Source organism: Seriola dumerili, unplaced genomic scaffold (genome assembly GCF_002260705.1).
Source record: "Seriola dumerili isolate Sdu_G_001 unplaced genomic scaffold, Sdu_1.0 BDQW01000066.1, whole genome shotgun sequence".
In the NCBI taxonomy this organism is placed as follows: Eukaryota; Metazoa; Chordata; class Actinopteri; order Carangiformes; family Carangidae; genus Seriola; species Seriola dumerili.
This window is the reverse complement of record NW_019174321.1, coordinates 79,821-101,062: the sequence shown is the minus strand read 5'-3', so window position 1 is coordinate 101,062 and position 21,242 is coordinate 79,821. Positions and strand designations below refer to the sequence as shown.

The window sequence follows — 21,242 nt, the reverse complement described above, 5'->3', positions numbered from 1 at the left end:
TTTGTAGTTGTTTTGTATTCTTTCATAGTTGTTTTGTGTCTCTTCATAGTTGTTTTGTGTCTCTTTGTAGTTGTTTTGTGTCTCTTAATAGTTGTTTTGTGTCTCTTCATAGTTGTTTTGTGTCTCTTCGTAGTGTTTTTGTCTCTTTGTAGTTGTTTTGTGTCTTTTTGTAGTTGTTTTGTATCTCTTCATAGTTGTTTTGTGTCTCTTCGTAGTTGTTTTGTCTCTTTGTAGTTGTTTTGTGTCTTTTTGTAGTTGTTTTGTATCTCTTCATAGTTGTTTTTGTGTCTCTTCGTAGTTGTTTTGTCTCTTTGTAGTTGTTTTGCATCTCTTTGTAGTTGTTTTGTGTCTCTTTGTAGTTGTTTTGTGTCTCTTCAATAACATGGTCAGTTTCTCCTGGAGCGATGCGTGTAAGCATTTTTCTGTCCCACCTGAAACAATTTCACAGTCACGGCTGTTGTTTCGACCTCGTTAGTGGACAACTGTGCTTTGATCCAGAGCCAGAAGTAACTGTTCAAACAGTTGATTGTTGGCAATAAATCAAACAACAACAACCAAAAGATGCAAAACAACTACGAAGAGACAAAACAACTACGAAGAGATAAACAACTACAGAGAAAAAACAACTACAAAGAGACAAAACAACTGCGAAGAGACAAAACAATTATGAAGAAACAAAAGAACTACAAAGAGACACAAAACAACTACAAAGAGATGCAAAACAACTACAAAGAGACACAAAACAACTATGAAGAGATACAAAACAACTACAAAAAGACAAAACAACTACAAAAAGACACAAAACAACCACAAAGAGACAAAAAACGACCACGTATTGGTGCGAAACACGCAACACACCTCTAACCCTATTATTTCTAACTCCAACACTAGGATCCAATGCAATCATATTCATTTTATACTATTATATTTATTCTAATTTATTCTGTATTTTATGCCTTGTACTTGCTTTTTTATGTCTTTTACTGTGTATTTTAACGTGAGAGTGCCTTGAAAGGGGCCTATAAATAAAATGAATTATTGTCATTATTATTATTATTATTATCATTAGTAACAAAAGAACAACACAAGCCTGTCAGTCTGGGCGTCTGATTGGGGTGTGGTGCCTTTTTCTTTGTCCCATAATCCCACCATGTTGTCCTCTGTCTTCTATGAAGGGTTAGCGTTCGAGCTGGCTAAGAAGCTAGCCGTCTTCCCTCTCTCAGCAGGTACTTTCCAGTTGCATTTCTCAGTCTGAACTCTTAAAGTCGGCCAGCCAGTGCAAAATGATAAATGGGCCCGTTTCCCTTGTGAGCTCCATTCCCACATTAACACAGCCACCATGTTGTAGCTGCACACACAGTGTAGCTGCTGCTGTCTGCCAGAGATTTATTCAGGTGTCCGCCGGCTTGCTAAGGACACAAGCAAAGTTCAGAGGGAATATGGGAATGAGTAGAGAAAAAAAAAGGAAAACTATGTTCTCTGGTTTGTTTGTTTTGTAAATGTGCAGTGAATTGAATTAGACTTCATACTGGGACTGCTCAGCCATAAATCCTACAACATATTGGTCCCAGTTGGAATTTGAATTGAATTATCTGTGAGTGTCAGATTCGTCACGTTGTTTTAGTTTTATTCAGGTGTTTGATTACCACACAATCTTTTTTTTTTATTTAGTTCATATGATGCAAGTTAAAGCTTCACTTTCTGTTTTTGTTCTTGGCTTTTAAACAGTTTAAATTCTCTCTGCAAACACACAGGAAATGCTCACGCCGTCTTTTTTAAATAACCAAAGACTATGACTCGTTATTTATGTCCTGGCCTGAGCTCTGGTCTCTCTCTGGTTCTGTCTGTCTTACTTTTTTTTTGAGTGTATGCGCGTGCACGTACAGCGCATGATTCATAAATGGGACCTCTGGATATTTGGTTGTTGTAGCGCGCCAGGAGAACTCCAGCCAGTGTTTTCTCATTAAACACAGTCGGTGGTAAACGTCAAGTCTCCTTCAAACATCTGAAATTCCAGCAATAGTTCATCTTTATATTTTACTGTTGACTTTATTCACTGGAATCTGGGACATCTGACTACTACTGCATTTCAGACACTGATCGACTTTTACTAAGTTTTAACTGATCTGGCCTTTTACAGATTGGCTACTTGGTATATCATTGTGAAATATTAGAAGTAGTGGACAGCATTTTATATAAAATCCATCATCCCCAGAGGAGAGAATATGAATAGGAGTCATAATTACTTCAGTTATTTCTTATTAAGCGCCATTAGCAAGTTACAATGTCTAAAACTGATGAGGATCATGTTTAAGCATTAAGTTTGTTGACTCTGCAGCCATGGAAGCAGCTGTGTGAGAGTGTACTTAGTGGTGCTATGAGCTAAATGCTAACACCAGCTCCATCTCCCTTGTTTCTCTTTTTCCCCTCCAGTCAGCCACACGGTGATGTGACCGGCTGCTTCGTCCTTCTTCCCTTCTTTCTCTCCACACGTCAGTGAAGATCAATCAGAGATGACGGCAGGAGGAGTGAGGACCAGAGGAGTGGAGTCTCCTCAGATACTGATGCTGTGTCTCCTCCCGCTGCTGTGGCTGCAGCCTGCAGACGCCATCACCGCTCAGGATGCCAAAGCCTGGAGCCAGACTGGGCCACGGCTGCAGCTCTCCCACTCAGGTAGGAAACGGACCAAATAGCTGAGTATTTTAAGTCCCTTCCCACTTACAAATATGTTTTTCATTGTTCCTCCAGTTGGACACTTGAGCTTGACTGTATTTTCAGACTGAAAACAGTGAGAGTGAAAGAATTCGCCCCGGTTGTCCAGCCAAGGACGCTGTTGAAGTCTGCAGTCGCTCTGACGTAGAAGAAATACACAGCTAGCAAGATTGTTCTGAATGCTTGGTCTTGTAAACTTTATTTAAAGGGCCTGCAAAGCAAACACACGCCATCCGGCATCTTTGTGCTATTTAAGTCCCGTCGTAAAGGACGGGGACACCCGCCAACACAATTATCACCTTCTCCTCCAATGTGCCTGGAAACAAATGTTTGATGGGAACAAAGGTTTACACGTCGTGTTCTGCAGAGCGGAGCACATCTACATTCTGATTGGTTGCCGCGTCATAGCTCATTAGCATAAAGATGCCTGGACTTAAACTTTATCTGACGCCAACAGGCCAACGTGCAACTTAAGAAACTTAAAAGTCAAACTTTTGAAATAGAGAATCTTTACGTATGGATAGATGCTGCATGTTTCAATGACGGAGAAGAAGTAGATGAAACTTTTTTAAAGGATTTTAAAATGAATTTTTTTCCAGTATTTCTGCACCATCTTCAAACACAGTGTCCACTGTGGTTGGGATTGGCTTCACATCGAGAGGGGCATGTGGAGGTTGTTTGACAATCTGAGGTTTTATAAATGAACTGTGTGAAGATAACTTGCACAAATAGTTTAGTTTAAGCTTTGCACCAGTTACCCCACAGACAAAACAGACCTTATTAGTAGATTCGCAGTCAATAGAAACCTAATGTTGACTCTGCTCGGTTTAGAAGTGAATTCTTCTGAGGTTGAAACTAAACCACCAAACAGACCAACGCCAGATTTAGTTACATTTTTCTTTGAACAGATACTGTATTTTTTTATTGCCTATAACTTCAACCATTCAAACAGTCCATTTAAACAGCTGCATTAATCATGGATGTCATTCGTCACAGCTTCCCTCTGAGCTTGTGGGTAAACACATTCAGAGTGATTGGAGGGGCGTTTAAGATCAATTTTGGTCAGTGGATTGTGGAGCTTTACAAGCTGTTTGTGCTCGGCTTCATGTGCTTTTATTTTGGCTGATTAAAGGGGAAAATCTAAGCCATTAACTGGTCCATCCGTCGACCATGTGTCTTTTATATTTTTACCTCCTCTCCTTCCTGATAAGTTCAGTGCCGATCAGTTAACAGCACAACTTGTGACACTTCAACAAACAACTCCTCCCAGTCTAATCTGGACTGATGAAAGTGAAGTGTTGGATTATTTCCCTGCCGTTGTGATGTCTGATCGTAGGAAAGTCTGTGTCCAGTTTAAGGTTTTCAGCGGTAAAGTCATTTTCTCAGAGGACGTATTATGTGGAGTGAACTTTATGACGGTATCATAAAGATCAGTGAAGTAATGTCTCCTTGACACAGTGTTCAAAGTGATCCAGTAGGATGTTGTAACCGTGGCGATGTCTTCCAATATGAAGGAAAGTTACTTTTTCACTTCAGTCTCCAGAGGTTTAGAAAACATAGTGTTCCCTTTCATCTTGATTAATCTCCACATCACATTCTTCTTAAAAACAGCCTCAATTACAGGAAGCAAAAATAATTTAAACTCTCATTATGAATGCAAAGATTTAAAGTTATCTAGTTTAGTGTGATTATAGATCAGGTCTAGCTTCTATGTTAATACTGTGAAAGTATCAAAGCCTCAGTCCACAGAGAAATGCACACAGCCTGTATTCAGAAACTGAGCCTTAAAACCAGCCGTCAGGACTTCTGGAACTTTGTGATGTCACAACAAAGCAGTCACCAAGCCCCGCCCACCTGGACCCACCATCCAAACCTTGCAGGATTTGGTTTCTCTGAGTGTTTTTACCTGAAATCTGCTATATTTTTATTGGATCAGTCAGAAAACAGTCAGCCAATCAGAAGAGAGACTCAGAGCCTCCTCTCTTCTGATTGGCTCAACGACCTGTTGTTACTAGAGCTGCAGAGAGAAGCCTGAGAGAGGAGATGTAAAACTACACTGAAATGGTTTTTATATCTTCTGATGGATCAACACTTCAAAATAAAACACAGAAGAAGAAGAAAATATGGAGCTTTGATCATAATTCAGACTTGAAATAATCATGATATTGATTTCCAATGTGCATCAAATGTAAATCAAATGTAAATCAAATGTGCGAGAGTACAGAACCAAAATAATAAAAAAACATATCAATGTCCAAACATTCAAAAACTGTGTAAAACTGTCCCATTATAATACTTCTATTATGTTCTCGTGTGAAAGTGGAACAAAGAAAATTTGGACCATTGATTTTAATTGACTTTTATTCTGCATCATAAAAAATTTATTTTCTCATTTCAGACAAAACACAGCACTATCTAAAATAAAAATAAAATGGGCTCTTTACAATAACAGCAGAGCACTTCACACACACTTAAAATCACCAGTGAAGTCATTTGCCCACTTCCAGTCGCATTAACACACTTTTTTTTTTCCGAATGCTTGCTTCTCTCTTGGCAACAGTCAACACCAGTAAAGCCAACAACAGTTTCCTACCCAGCAGCAATTAGTTCGGGCAGGCTGGTTTCATTGTGGGTCTGTTAGTGAGATGTTTGTCGAGTGAGCAGTCCTCTGACCGACTGAATGGATGAATACATGGACGGATGAATGGAATTAGTGAAGTGGGTTTTGTGTCACAGTTAAAGGCGGAGGCTTTGGGAGTAGCAGCTGATGACGTGACAGGATCATACACGGCGTGAATGTTGCAGACACAATGGAGGGAAGAAAATGTGGTTTTAATTAAGAGATATGAAGGAGGCTAAATAAACCTGAAACCTCGTCAGTACAGAGAGAGAGAGTTAGCATTAGCACAATGGCTAACACTGTGTCAGCCTCTGCCAGATACAAGCTAACAAACAACATAAACAAATAAAAGATGCTAACCATGCTAACTGTGCTGATCCGTCTGCTAGTCTCTGGTTCTGGTCTCAGACTCCTCCTCTGAGTCTGGGTCTGACTGAGGCTCAAACATGTGGCTGAGTCTCTCTGATGTTTCCTCCTCTAACCATCTTCATACTCTCTGCTCTTTCACCTTTCCACCTGGAGCCAGCAGGTGGTGGGCGGGGCTCAAGGCCTGATCCAGGAAGTAAGAGGAGATGAGCTTCCAGACCCAGTTTTTCGCTTTTTGTGGTGGAAAAAATGTCAGGATATGAACTTTAAAAATGATACACATGTTGCTGATGAAAACAGTGAGTTTTGGTTGAGAGCCCTGAGTAAAAACTACCTTTTAGTTTAGCCTTGTCGCAGAAGCAGACCTTTGCTTTAACAACTGTATTTCCAGCCTCAGGTCATTCAGCGGATTCTGTAACTGACTCCAGCTGAAGAGTTTTTTTCCAATATGAAATCTTGGAAAACATCATCCCCTGGCCGCTCCAAGTGGCAGCGGAGAAGTTATGTGCTCAAAGCAGCTCCAACAAATATAGTTGTATTATATTAACAACAGATCATGTGACAATTGTATTGATTTATAGTTTTGTACCGATGCTTGTTTTACCTCCGGAGCAGGTGACTTCTTTTTACGCTCATTTTCCATAAATACTTAGTGTCTCATTCTGGAGGAAATCTCAATTTCTGTATCCAAGTGTGTGTGTGTGTGTGTGTGTGTGTGTGTGTGTGTGTGTGTGTGTGTGTGTGTCTGTGTCTAACAGTAGCAGCACAGTGGTTTTCCGTGGCAGTAAAGTGAAGCCGTGAACTCCAGTTAATGAAGTCAGACGAGGTTCTCTTGCTGCGTTTGTAGCTGCAGGATCAACAGTAAAGAGACTGTTAATATTTTATAAGGCAGATACTCAGACAGGAGCTTCAGGGCCAGTGAACACACACACACACACACACACACACACACACACACACACACAGAAAGAGAGAGTGTGCGTCACTGCTGACCCACTGTGTGACCTGAGCAGGAATCCAGAGAGACCAACCCTCATCCTGCAGGGAGACACACTCTGTTAGCCTTTAACCTGACCAGGGGTGTGTGTGTGTGTGTGTGTGGGTGTGTGTGTGTGTGTGTGTGTGTGTGTGTGGGTGTAGGTGTAGGTGTGTACTGTATATTTGCACACTTCATTGGCCAAAAGTAAACCGACAAATCAGAGAGCAAGACAAAAGATGGAGGGATCTGTTTGAAAGAGTTTGTGTGGGTGTGTGTGTGTGTGTGTGTGTGTGTGTGTGTGTGTATACAGTCTGCTCTCTATTATCTTCTGGCTTCTGGAGAACACACACTGCCAAACATTCATCGGCCCTGCCTTGGTCTCACACACACGTTGATACATGCTGGTTTTGGCTCTCTCACACACACACACACACACACACACACACACACATACACACTCTCTCTCTCTCTTTCTTCTGCGTGTCAACCTCGCATATTAAAATCACGAATATGAACATGATCACTCAGGGAAACATGCAGGTGCACTTGCATCTGGTTTAATGTAGATCTCAGGCCTGAAATAATGGAAATACATTTCCCAGCATCCTTTGATCCAGATGAAACTACAGCCCTGAAACTTCACCGTGGTGCTGACAGACTCTTTGCCCTCGGTTGAGTCGTAAAGCTGCCAAATCAAATAAGGCAAATGTCCTGACAGATGTAGTTTGTCCAAACTTTTATTTTCCTAATCTGTGTCTCATGACCTGCACTTCCACCTGCACATCTGCTTCTCTCACAATACGCACTAATTCGATTTCCTGCCGTTGTAGATTTTGGTAGCATCTGTAAATTTTTGCCCTACCTGAAATTACATTAGTGACTTAAAAACCCCGCACAAACAGCTGATTTTAACTTTCACTGGGACGAGATAGGAGAGGCCGGAGGATTTTAAAATCACACACACACACACACACACACTGATCTGTGACTTTTTGTTTTTTTTTCAGCATCGTAGCTGTTCATATTCAGTTCCATCCAAACACACAGCCCTGTTAAAGGTCCCCCCTGGAGTTTGTTCACTGCATTTCCTGCTTTTTACTGGCGCTCTAGATAAGTTGAATGCAAGCGGAAACCTCCCAGGGCTGAAAAAAATGAAGCTTAACATGGAAGTGCTAAAACCTGCAGTTCCTCTAATGGCCACTAGAGTCCAGCTTTAACAGTGAGTCAATCCCCATAGACTCCAATGTTAAAATGTCCGACTTTAAAACAGAAATAAACATGTTTACAGCCTGGTGCACAAACTGTTTCGGTCTCTATAGTTAACTGTTTATATAACTCACCTGTTTACATTTTATTACGGATTAAAGTTATGGAGTCAGACACAGCCAAGATGGCGGCGGTGGAGCAGCTCACTTTGACNGGCCTCTTTGAGTGACAGGTGGGTGAGCGTATGCTTGCACAGAAGTTGCGGCTCCTCCTCTTTGCCCATTTTTGGGAGTTAGGGGGCGGAGTCAGACACAGCCCAGATGGCGGCGGTGAAGCAGCTCACTTTGAGCTTCAAAACCGCTCTTTAGAAACCTGTGGGTGACGTCACGGAGGCTGCGTCCATCTTTATTTACAGTCTGTGGTTGAATAGCGTGAAAGCTTTGGTTCGACATCAGCTGAGCTGTGGTGTAAATATAAATGTATGTGGTGTGTGTCGGGCTGCAGCAGTTTGAATCAGACCAGTTTAGATGAATATCACCTGGCGGATACTTTCCAGCAGTTGGGAAATCTTGTGTGCTGTGTGTCAGAGCTCCACCCGCCCGGTGCTCTAGGCGAGTTAAACCAACGCCAAGCAGCATTTCAGGTTGAGAATGGTTTTTCTCTCAGTCTGACTCCAGGATGGACACAAGAGTGTTGTGTATTTAGACGATGTTTCCTGAAGTCAAATGTATATGAATGAGGAATGAGTGTGTGTGCGTGTGCGTACGTGTGTGTGTGTGTGTGTGTGTGTGTGTGTGTGTGTGTGTGTGTGTGTGACTGGTTTATTGTTCCTGGGATGGATGACTGTGTTGGTTTAGAGCAGATTCGACTTCTCTGACATGAGTTCGTCCTGCTGTTGGTTTTTGACGCTCACATGGAAAAAATCCAACAAAAACACACTGACCTCATGTGGAACTGTGGGATGGGAAATTTTTAAAACACACACACACACACACACACACACACACACACACACACACACACACACCTAGAAGCACAAAGTGATAGCTGTGACAGTACAGAACCCAAACTGTGTGTTATCTCAGTGTCACATACACACACACACACACACACACACACACAGCCATTATTTTGATAGCTGGTCACTCAGACAGATATAAAAACATGACCTGGTATCGGTGTACGTACAAACATCCAATTATCATTTTGACAGCTGCCTACACACACACACACACACACACACTCACTCACACACACACATCTGCAGCACACATGCAGTTCATTCCAAGGTGTGTTGTCGCCATATTTGTCCTTCTTCTCATTATTCAATAAACATTTCATGTGTTGCTGCAGGGAATCTGTCAAAACTGATTTCATTCACTCGCACTGATGACAACTACAAAACCCCAAACTAAGTATGGAGTCAAGGTGGTCTGTGTGTGTGTGTGTGTGTGTGTGTGTGTGTGTGTGTGTGTGTGTGTGTGTGTGCGTGTGTGTGTGTGTCAGTGTGTGTCAGAGAGAGAAACGAAAAGAGAACGAAAAATGGAGAAAGGTCACATACTTACTGTAACGTGACCTGTGTGTGTGTGTGTGTGTGTGTGTGTGTGTGTGTGTGCGCGCGTGTGTGTGTGCGCGAATGTGTGTGTGTTTTCAGCCTCCCAGGAAGCGTTACCCGTACCGTGAGGTGTCATGCGTTGAACCCTGACCTTTGACCCCGCTGTGATTATAGCGAGTAGATTTAGGAGCAGACGAGGGGAGAGATGACAAAAAGCAAAACAGAAAGGAAAGAAGAGGAGGAAAAGATGTGAGGAGGGAGGAAAGGAGGCGAGAGAGGAGGAGACAGTGGGTTTTTGAAGGGTAAGGTGAAGGAAAGAAGAGCTTGCCACAAGGAAGGAAGGAAGGAAGGAAGGAAGGGGTGAGGGAGGGAGGGAGAGAGGGAGGGATGACACGTGGGTTGAAGAGTTTCCTGAGGTTAATGAACCTGTCAACCACCTGAGACGAAACAGAGCAGTGAAGGAATAGAGAGGAGGTCAGAGAGGGTGGACTGCTGTTAAATACAACTGTGTGTGTGTGTGTGTGTGTGTGTGTGTGTGTGTGTGTGTGTGTGCAGAAGGTAACAGGCCTTTATTTCTAATTCCCTCTGTTTGTTTGAATCATATTTTGGTGAGAAGCCTCGTGTTGATCTCCCCCCCGTTTACTATGTTAAAATTATTACATTACAGTGTTAATACAAACTCAACACTTCCTGTTATCATTTCAAATTAAAAGCCCCTCTAGCCGAAAGAAACCCCTCATTTCTTAACAGGGCTTTTATTGTGAAACATTTGCAACAAAGTCTTGAAATCATGATTATATGTTTGAATATGGTTGAATTTATTAAGTTAATTTACTCATTTATGAAGTAAAACACAAGAAATGAACTTTATATGAAAGATCCCAGGAGAGTGTCCAACCTTTATTTGTTCGTGTGATTATTTTATTCATTATTTTTATTATAATTGTTGGATTAGATTGGATTTGGTTGTTTACTCTCGATTATGTGGTTTGTTCTGTGAGTGTTACACACCAGATGGAGAGAGAGAGAGAGAGAGAGAGAGAGAGAGTGAGGGGGATGTGCAGACACACACACACACACACACACAGACACACAGACACACACACACTGGCACTGGTTAACGTCGCACAGTGGGCAGCTGACAGACGCCCTCGATCTTTAACTCGTTACCAGATAAGAGACGGTGGTTACAGATAACAGCAGATTAAAGCTTGTAGTTAGATGAGCTACATGTGCTGATAGCAGGGCTTACATCACACACACACACACACACACACACACACACACACACACACACGCACACACACACACACGCTTTCCCATGATTACCTGAAGGGAGGCTTTTATACGTTGTAGTTCTCACACTGTCGGTTTTGGTTTTGGGGTCAGAAGTCTCAGTTTTTTTTCACTTTCTGATGCTCGTCTGTGAGTTCAGCAGGAACAGGGAGGGGAGGGGCGCACACACACACACACACACACACACACCCTGTTCTGCTTGACTTACCTTGACACCTCACTGTTTCACTGCTGGTGTTTACCAAACACTCTGTAACACTTCAACCTCCTTCAAAGTTTGTAATGCGAGAGTGTCTTTGTCTGTGTGTGTGTGTGTGTGTGTGTGTGTGTGTGTGTAAAAGCTCATGTTGCACAGTTAGAACTTTATTCTTGCAAAACATGGAAAGTATGAGCAGCCTCTTGATGATATTAGACAAGAGCTTCAGGCCATGAAAAACGATATGGTTTCTAGAGAGTCTGACTCATAGAAACAGATAATTAAAAGACGTATAATTAAAAATCATCAGTCACAAATGAAACCAAGTCCAAATCTCACAAGTTTGTTTACAGCAGCAAGAACGTAAAATTACATTAACTTTAGCTTAGCATAAATAGTTTAAGCAGTGGGAAATGGCCAATAGCTGCATGAAAGGTGCATTTTAACAGCTCCACATTTACAAGTTGTTTGATGCACGTGGCACCAATTTCCACTTACTCAGAATTTACTCTTGAACAAAACAAAAGCAAAAAGCAGGACCTGAAGCTTCACAATGTGAAAGTCTTTTTCTTCTATTTAGCTAATTATTTCCAGAATAAAACAAACACGCAAACTGAAGCAGAACAGCTATTGTTTTAATCCATCAGATCTAATGTCACAAGCGTCAGGTGTCATTCATGAGGCAGAAATCAGTGATTTACTCACATGTGAAACACTCACATGAGCGAACCCCCACAGAAAAAAGTAGGAGATCTCGTTCTTTGTTCTTGCAAGATTCTTAACGTCAAACTTCCCAGTAAATAAGATGCAACATGTGAAACAAGCTCCTTTTTTTCCCCCCGTTTTATCGGACCAATCTCATATACCATGGACAAGTTTATGTGCTGAACACACGGAGATGAAGTTGATATTAATTTTCTTATCTAACCCTCAGCAAGTCAATAAAAAAAACCCACATACTTCCCAAACCCCAGAGGTTTTCCTTTGAGAAGGGAAACGGAGCCTGTGACATCACCTGCGATCCGTCACGACACTGAGCCAGTAACCAGGAGTTAACGGATCAGTACGAGCCGCGGACGCGTATAACGTCCAGGCCACATTCCTGCAGTGATGTCAGTTAATGAGGTTCATCAACCTCTCCGCTGCTTCTTGTGAGAAAGGAAAAAAGAAAAGAAAAAAGAAAAAAGAGGATTATTCCAGTGTGGCCCTGTGGCAAGAGACAGGAAGTCCCCGAGGACCAGTAAAAAAATCTGTCCTCATTTCTCCTTTAAAAACACACACACACACACACACACACACACACACACACACACACACACAGTCCCAGGCCTGCGTTCGACTTTCCTTCAGAGGAGGAATGATAGAAATGTGGCTGTGTGATCTGGTTTTTTATTGTGGAAAAGATGTTTTAATACTGGAAGCTGAATTCACCAAATCTGTCGTCCATATTTCTGAGTAAATTCTCAGTAAATTGTGCGAATCTTTGCTTCAGAAAGTTGCCGTTGTTGGGACGAGAGGAGATTAAAAACACAGTCTTTAGATAAGCGCAGCACGCTCTCCTCCTTAATACACGATGTTCTCCTCCTTCTGGTTTCCTCCCTCTCGTCTTTTCCTTGTATGTACATTTTTCTGAACAGCATTTTTCTCAGAGTGCAGCCTGCAGTTTATCTAAAGCACGCGGGCAATATATGTGATTAATGTCACCTGCTGTGGAAGGTAAAGTATTTCTACCAGCTCTCGCTCTTAAAGCTCCGAGCTGAATCACTTTGTTCCCACAAATCTTCCTCAGCGTTCGCTCAGCGTGACAGCGGAAGACATCAGAAACATTTCTGTTCTGCATCTGCTTTCATAACAATAACACACACGAATTATTGATGCGCTGGTTTTTTAATATCCAGAGCAGTGTTGCGTTACTTTACTGACAAAATTATCAGTTGTCAGAGTCCAGCAGCAGCAGCTCAGGAAGCATGAAGTGTAATCTTGAAGTACTCGGGACTTTTTACGTAAGAAAAAATAAATTATTAGCAAATATTACCAGGTTCCAAAAGAGAAGCAGAATAATCCATCTCTGAATGATTTATATTATTGTATCCGAGGCTACGTCTCCAGAGCAGACTGAGGCTACAGTGAGTCGCTATCAGAGAGTACAGCGAGACAGGCTGGAACGGGCCGGGGCTAGCTGGTTAGCATGCTAACCTCAGTGGAAGAAGAGAAGCGATAGAAAAACACGGTAACGGTTTGACGGTTATGGATCACTTTCGATAAAAGAAACAGCGGGATGGAGACGGATTCAACTCGTCCCCGCTTCACAGCAACAACACTTCCTGTTTCAAGTCGCTAAACTAGCCAATCAGAGATGAGGAGGACTTAGACTGAGGTTACCGCGACTGTTTTTAAAGATGCACATGGTAAATATTTGAACTTGTAAATATGTAAATAATAATTGTATAAACATAAATATGTAAATAGTTAACTAACTTCATATCTAACTTCATTCCTTTACAGCTGTCTCCAGTGGTGGAAAGCATCACTAATGTAAGGTTTAGATGTTAATTCATTTAGTTAATTAGTTATATTCAGTTATATTTACATTGTTTATACAGATAACTGTTTACATATTTATGTTTTTATATATATATATATATATACTTGCAACATTTAAAGTAAACAGCTGTTAATGCTAACGTTAGCTATGTAGCAATAGCAAAAACTTACATATAGCACCTTTAAATAACTGGAATCTACAGAATAATTAGTAATTAAAGATATCCAACAAATATATTGATGTCAAAAATTACATTATTTCCCTCAGAACTGTTGTGGAGTAGAAGTATAAAGTAGCAGAAAGTGGAAAATACTAATAATTGTACTTAGATAACATAACTCTGCGCTGTGGTTGCAGGACATCCGTGGGACTATTGTACATGAGGAATTGATTCCAGCTGCTCTGCTCTGAGTTCCTCATCAGTATGCATCAGCCATAACAGTCGCTGGCCTTCCTCCATCCTCTTGCTTATTAAAAACAAATGTACACGCAGAGCGACGTCGGAGGGAGGAGAGTAGCAACATCTTCCCTGCGACAGGAAGGAAGCACCGGGGGTTTTATGGGAAATATGGTCCCCATTCTGAGGAACACATTGTCACACATGCAACACCTTATAAAGTAAAACTCGCATCCTTTCATGTTTTCACTTAATTACAAGTGTCGATGCTGCTACCGCGCCCCGGTTCACGTTTAAAGACGCAGTTTATGAAGTAAAGAAGGAAGTTTGGTCTTTGTGTTTGCAGCGATCCTGCTGAGATGAATCACGTTTCCTCTGTATCTCCTGAGTTTCTGCTTTCTGAGGCTCTGACACATCGATTATCTCCCGGCCTGTGATTTATCTTCTCTTCGTATGTGGGTCACGGCCTCCTGGCGCTTCATCTCGGCTTTGAACCTCAAATTTATTAAATATTAGACGACTTAATTACCTCACGATCGGATGAGTTGTACCTTTATGGTTTGGCAACTTTTCTGGATGTTAATTTAAAAAAGCGGCAAGAAAGTGACACGTGGAAAAAGAAACTCATAAGCTGGATTCAAAGGTTTGCTGTGAGGGGCTGGAACATCTTTCCTTCATGCGTGATTAATGGTTTCATGATGAGTTGTAGCTTGTTGGTCACAACAAGTTTTTTCCTGCTGAAGATGATTTGTGGTTTGAGTTTCAGGGAGAGGTTGATGTTTTGGAAGCGAAGCGATTGATTTGTTCTCTGACAGTAAATCAGACTGCGACTCACACAAGGGTTCATGCTAGTGTGTCTTTCTTTGTGGCCCAACCAGGTCAAAGGTCAAGGTTTGAATTTAGTCTCTGTCTTAGTAAATTAAATAAAAGCCGTGTGGGGTTTTTTTTGTTTTCTGTCGGTGTCTGTCAGAGTCTCGAAGTTCAGTCTAATCTTGTGGGTGAAATCTAAGAGAGAGTGAGCTCAGGGACCAATCAGAGGACAGATACTTCACAGTGTCTAGATATGAATCAGCCACAATGGGCTGAAGGAAGACTATTGTTGAAGTTTGGGAAATGAGCAAAACTGTATTGTGTTGGAGATGAAGAGATATGAGTGGGAGCTGGACGCCTGGAGGTCACAGGAGTTGGTGGTTATTAATGAATACATAAGGTATAAACCCATATTTGCATTTTTACTGCATAATTATACAAATTCATAAAGTCAGTTATAAGAGGAAAGCAGTTTGAGCTGAGGACGGTTGGATTATTTCTGATGGTTTTGTTGCAGGTTCGATTTATGCATGAGTTCACCATTAAATCAAAATCAATAGGACTGCAGTGTTTTAATACTGTCGCAATATTATTCATTTTGGCCTTTATTGTTAAATCTGTGTTTGATGGAGCAAGAGAACTGGCAAAAATAGAGAAAAGTCTTTTTCTTCTTGTCTTTAAAACCTGTAAGATGAAACCATGAACAGAGGCTTTTCCAATGAAGATAAATAAACGTCTTTGAGATCAAACTTCCTGGAGCAGAAGTTTAGTGTGAAGCAGACTGAAAGGACACCTTGAATATTATTATTATTATTATTATCATTATTCAGTTTCTTCAACTGCAGCAGGTGAAATCTTCTGAGGAATAAAGGATTGTAGAAGATGAGCGGACTGACGAGCTTAAATCAGTTTAAACAAACAGAAATGATATTTGGCAGGGGGTTTTAGAGACAGTGATGCGACAGCAGGAAGCTCGTCCTTCATGTGTAGAAGATGTGAACATAAAGCGCCGCTCGTCCGTGTGATGTGATTCAGAGCCGGAGGCCACACTGCAGCTTTGTGCTGGACCTCGTGCGTGTTCTCCGTCTCATACAACCACAAGGAACAGAAAACAGAAAACAGAGAACATATTCATACAATGGAAGAGGAATCTCTGGATCTCCGTGTGAAGCTCAGTGTGCTTTGGTCTCAGCAGCCCGAGATGTCGTGTCACACACATTCTTGATGTCAGCTCTTTGAATCCCGCTCGCAGCTTTTCCTTTCTTCCTGTTTCGTCCGCTGCATCCACTGCAGCTCTTACAGATCCCGCTCTGGGATCACAGACATATTATCACCCCTTGGAAAGTCACCTCGTTAGACATTCAGCAGACAACGACAACGTCAGCATCTATTTGCCACATCTTGTATTCCCTCTCTTTTAGCTCTGTGTTTGGTCTCCACCAGCTCCTGAGAAGAATATTTGGCTCTTAAGCTGCTAAATGCTCCACAACACGTTCACCAACGAATTCTCTGTGGGGTTTGTCTCCTTTTACGTCACACATCGTTTATATAAGATATTGATTCGTGCAGCTGTAAGATTTTCTTTTTCTTGCATCTGGAATATTGAGTAGGATTTTTTTTTTATTTTGTATGTAGTAAAAACAATTAAAAAAAAGTCTAAAAATTGACTTGTTATTAAACATGACATTTTAAAAGAATTCTTAAACAAGTGCATGAACTAAACAAGACAAGAGTTTATCCGACTAAAAGCCAAATAAGGGTGAGGCTGAGGGTTGTGTTTGGGATGAGGAAGCTAAAACAATCCAGTTAAGGTTTATATATAAAAAAAAAAAGAAAGTAAACAGTTCACTTCACATTAGAAAAACATCTTCTCACGAGCTGACAAACAGACCCGGGTCATCAGGACTCACAGACTCAGAGTCAGTGCGTCTCTGTGTTAAAGTGCCAACGAGCCCCATCATGGCTCCTGACATCAGTCAGGCTGGCAGCTTTAATTAAGGGTAAATAAATGTGACCTGCCCGGTGAGATAATTGCTGCTGGAGTTATTTTAGCCATCCGTCTGGAGAGGGTTGCCACGTTTTTAAAAAAGTCTCCTCCGAAATCCTGAAACTTGATATATGAACCGCCCGCAGTTATCTGTGTCAAGGTTCAGAGGGAAACTCTTTAACTGTGATTTAGAGCTTCGAGTCGAGCAGAGACGTGAAGAGGATATGAAAAGTGATGTTGATGTCTCGACGTGGGGAGGATCCCAGATATCTGGAGATAAATTATCATAATGAAAAAGGAATTACTGTCAAAATCATTTCATACACACACACACACACACACACACACACACACACACACACACATATACACACACACATACCCACGGAAACTCTTGGACGCAGCACAGAGGGGAATGAACTGAGGCCAAGATTCAGCGTAAACAATTACAACGATTAGCGTGTGTGTGTGTGTGTGTGTGTGTGTGTGTGTGTGTGTGTGTGTGTGATATCACTGCTGTCTGAGCTGGAGACTGTGGAGGGAGAAATGGAGGCACTCGCTGACATGTAAAGAGACGTGATCCTTCTCTGTCGCTCAGATGATTCCTCTCCTCGTCCGTTTTCTTTCTCTCTCTCTCCCACTTAAAGAAGAAAAATCATTCTCTCCATATTGTATAATCCTGCAGATGTGAACACCAACCGTCTGCTCTGCCTCCGTCCACAGTTTTCAGGGAGTGGAGATTTAAAACAGCTCGATGCCTGAACCAATTAAAATGAATAAAACAAATGAAGCGCTATGTTTAGACAGCAGCAGCTCTTTGGGAAAGGTTGGAGAAAGATGGTGGTTCAGGTTTAAATGAAGAAGTCGTGCCTGAAGTCACACGAACTTGCTCTGGATTAAACCAGAACCAGGATCTCTCTCCCAGACCTGAACCAGGAGCCGTGAGAGTCTCAACAGAATCATTAGCAGTCACTGAGCAGATGGATGTTGTTCTGCGAGATCAAATGTTTTGGGGCGGAGAAACATTTTTTAGCGTCAGTGTATTTGCGACTCATCAAATACAAAAATTTCCTCGTTAAATTGATAGAAAATTGAATCCAGTCACAATTATATTTCCTTCAAAACAAAAGTTCCTGCTGCAATTTGCTTGTTTGTAAATGACACTTTGCTCTTGAGTTAATGTGAGTTCAGTTTTACACTGACTTGAATTTAATTGATTCTTATAGCTTCATAACTATTGAATGTGCGTGTGTGTGTGTGTGTGTGTGTGTGTGTGTGTGTGTGTGTGTGTGTGTGTGTGTGTGGTCCCTTCACTTTGAAAACCACTGTTGATAACAACTGTAACCGTAGTGAGTATTTTTCAAAGTAAAGTGGAAGTGAAGAAGAAGAAAGCATGTGGAGAGCCGAGAGCTCTGGAGCTGAGAGAAGAGAGGAGGCCGACTGTCTTTGTTCCTGTAGTTTCCTACAGTGGATCAGACATCAGAGGTCTGAGAGGAGGAGACGGTGGGGGGGCAGGAGAGGAGAGAGGGAGGTAATGAGGGGACATAAAGGAGAAATCTGGAACCAGAGAGGGTTGGAGATGGGGGGACCTGTGGGGGGGGCAGAATGGACTCCACGAAGAGGGGAGATGAGTGGTTTTAGGAGAAGAAAGACTGCTGGTGAACATCACCGGGCCTGAAGCTTTTACCGGTGTGTGTCCAAATGTTTCTTGTTTGTTTGTTTTCCGCCATATTGTTTTTTCCTCATCCAAAAGCAAAGGCAGAATCCCGTGGTAACAGCCCTTGCTCCTCTTCTCCTGCAACACAAAGCAAAGTCATGTAGCGCTGCATTGCTGCGTTGGCCAGGGACGTAGATGGAAGTGTACGTTCTGGTCACATGACTGATGTGTGTCGCGCTGGAAGACGCCGACACGCAGCCCCTGCTCTGCGGTCGGGGATGTTCTGGGATGTTCTCTGGATCAGGAACACACACTGCGGTCGGGTCATTTCGGCTCATTCGGGCTGAGAACATGTGTGTGCGTGTTTTTGCGGACAGCTGGTCCTCAGCTGCAGCCCTCGGTGGTGCGTTCAAGTGCAACTTTTAAAAGAAAGATGTGAAGTAACGCTTAGTTCTCTGCTGTCGGGTTGATGCATCGCAGGCTGAACGAGTCCAGAGAGAGTGAGCTTCGTCTGAAACTTGCAGCACTCTGAGGTCCATGGATGTTTCTATTAACGTCTTTGTGATATTACAGCGTAGTACTAATATATTGCTCTATTTTTATGAACCCATACACTTTGGTGAACCCATTTCAAGCAGCAAATCAATTCATCCACATCAGTAAAAGTTTGTTTTCACAAGATATTTGAAGAATTTCTCTTTGCACATCACATAAAACACTTGGGTATTATCTTATATGCAAGTATCCTTTGAAAGGTGAATAAGAAATAATGTAGAAATCGAGGAAATGTCCTCAGACCTCAGTTAAACCTTTTTCTGTTCAGTCAAAAGTACAGAATGATTGCAACAATAAAATAAATACTTATGTGTGTAAATAAATTAGGAATGTTAACCGGCTCATAGTGGACTTGGATAATCTTTTTATGTCGAAGGGAAAGCTGAAGTCAGACACAGACCACCAGCCACCAGTCCTAAAGCTTCTTCTGTTTCATACAGTTTTTAGTTTGTGTTGAGTAAATGTGACAGACTAATGAACAAGCAGAGGAGAAGAAATCCCTCAGCGTCCCTCAGCTTGTTGAGACGGATATCGTCCCTGAGAATGAAGCGATGACGAAAAACTGGCACAAGACGAAGCGGCAGAAGTGAGACGACTGATGAAAACAGACGCCTGTATTTTAAAGAACGTTGCGGAGGACATCAAAGTGTGTGTTTATGCAGAAGCACGGGACGATCCAGGAAGCAGCTACAGACGTTACAGAAGAAAAGAGGGTCAAACACTTGAGGGGTTCAGTTCCTCACGTCTTGTAAGTTATTGATACTGTGGCGTTTACGCCCGCTGACCCACAATGGCCGACGTCCTTCATCCCGGGGTCGGCCAGCTTTCCCGCTACTGGATCCGCTATGAAAAACAAACACGGCCCGTACCACCCAGACCAGGAAGGGGGCTGAAACCTGAGCAGTCCTGCAAAGTGGACCATCGCCAAGCTTCAATCAGTCAAATTTTATTTACACAGCACGTCGCCGCAGACTGACCGCAACAGAAACATGAGAACATCTGGACCGTAGTTAGCCGCTAGCACGTAGCAGCTAGCGTTTCAGTCTGGCCCCAGAGCTGAATAAACTAACAAGAAACTTCATTTGTATAAAAGACAACGTGTTTAACAGGATTTAAATAAGAAAACGTTGATAAATTAGTTGAATTTATACAAAATAAAGACACAAATGAGGCAGAAAGTCAACTATGAAATGATGAAATACAATTTTAAAAACCACAAAACTAAAGTCTTGAGTCTCAGTCAGAGGACTGCGATCACACTGAGGCAGGTAGATGTTGATCTGGACGTGGAGGTGGTTCTGTCCGGATGTGTCCTGGCAGCGCTGTCAAATAAACTGAGAGGAGAAGAAGAGAAGAAGGGAGACATGGCTACCTGAGTTCACTGGAATAACAAACACAGGGGTTCAGTTTCAGACCTCGGCAGGAATTATGTGTTACCCTAAACCTCGATCTTATAACCGGGAAAACAGAGCAGGAGCAGGAGCAGGAGGAGGAGGAGGAGGAGCAGGAGCAGGAGCAGGAGGAGGAGCAGGAGCAGGAGCAGGAGCAGGAGCAGGAGGAGGAGGAGGAGCAGGAGCAGGAGCAGGAGCAGGAGGAGGAGCAGGAGCAGGAGCAGGAGGAGGAGCAGGAGCAGGAGGAGGAGCAGGAGCAGGAGCAGGAGGAGGAGCAGGAGCAGGAGCAGGAGGAGGAGGAGCAGGAGCAGGAGGAGGAGGAGGAGCAGGAGCAGGAGGAGCAGGAGCAGGAGGAGACGTAGGTGTGAGCTTCACTTCAGAGTCTGAGCTGAAGGGGGGGGGGGGTAGTTAGTTTCCCCGACAGGCAGAATGAGGTGGAAGTGTTTAAGTCTAACTTTACTCCACTCACAGCATCAGGAGCAGTCAGTATAACCATATACACGTGTAAATGATCAACTAAATAATAATAATTATCACAATTCAGGAGTCAAATAAACTAAACTTATTAAAATATCACCTTAAATTCCCAAATCATAACTTTTTTTTCACTTGAATGTCATTTATGTTTATGTAATGATAAGGGCCTCAGAGGAGAAACACTGAACACACTTGGTGTCTTACAGTCTTTTAAAAGGCTCGGGACAGATCTCACATTTGTACTTTCACTCTGGAACAGGTCGTCGTGGAGATGGCGGCGCTGCTGTCTGCACCGCCGCGCTCCATATCTTCACTTTCCCGCCTCTGTCTGCTGCTCCTCCGTTACTGAAGTGAATTATATCGTGTTTTACCTCGATGCTTCATGTGGGTGGATAATATGAGATGTTTGCTATTAGTGTCAACAGCAAATGTGTGCACTTAAAGAAGAAGAAAAAATAAGATATATTCACATCCACTGGGAGTTTATGTGCAA

General features: G+C 42.3%; 1 protein-coding gene across 2 annotated transcripts in view; it reads left to right on the top strand.

Annotated features, from left to right (window-relative positions):
- The window catches only part of LOC111219368 (semaphorin-3D-like), a 91,954-nt gene that overhangs the window by 34,778 nt on the left and 35,934 nt on the right, over nt 1-21,242 (top strand). For both annotated transcript variants that reach the window (XM_022742004.1, XM_022742005.1), the window contains exon 2: nt 2,434-2,673. In XM_022742004.1, coding sequence (XP_022597725.1) covers nt 2,514-2,673 — 160 coding nt within the window. In that variant the 5' untranslated portion in view covers nt 2,434-2,513. The remainder of the gene's footprint in view (nt 1-2,433; nt 2,674-21,242) is intronic.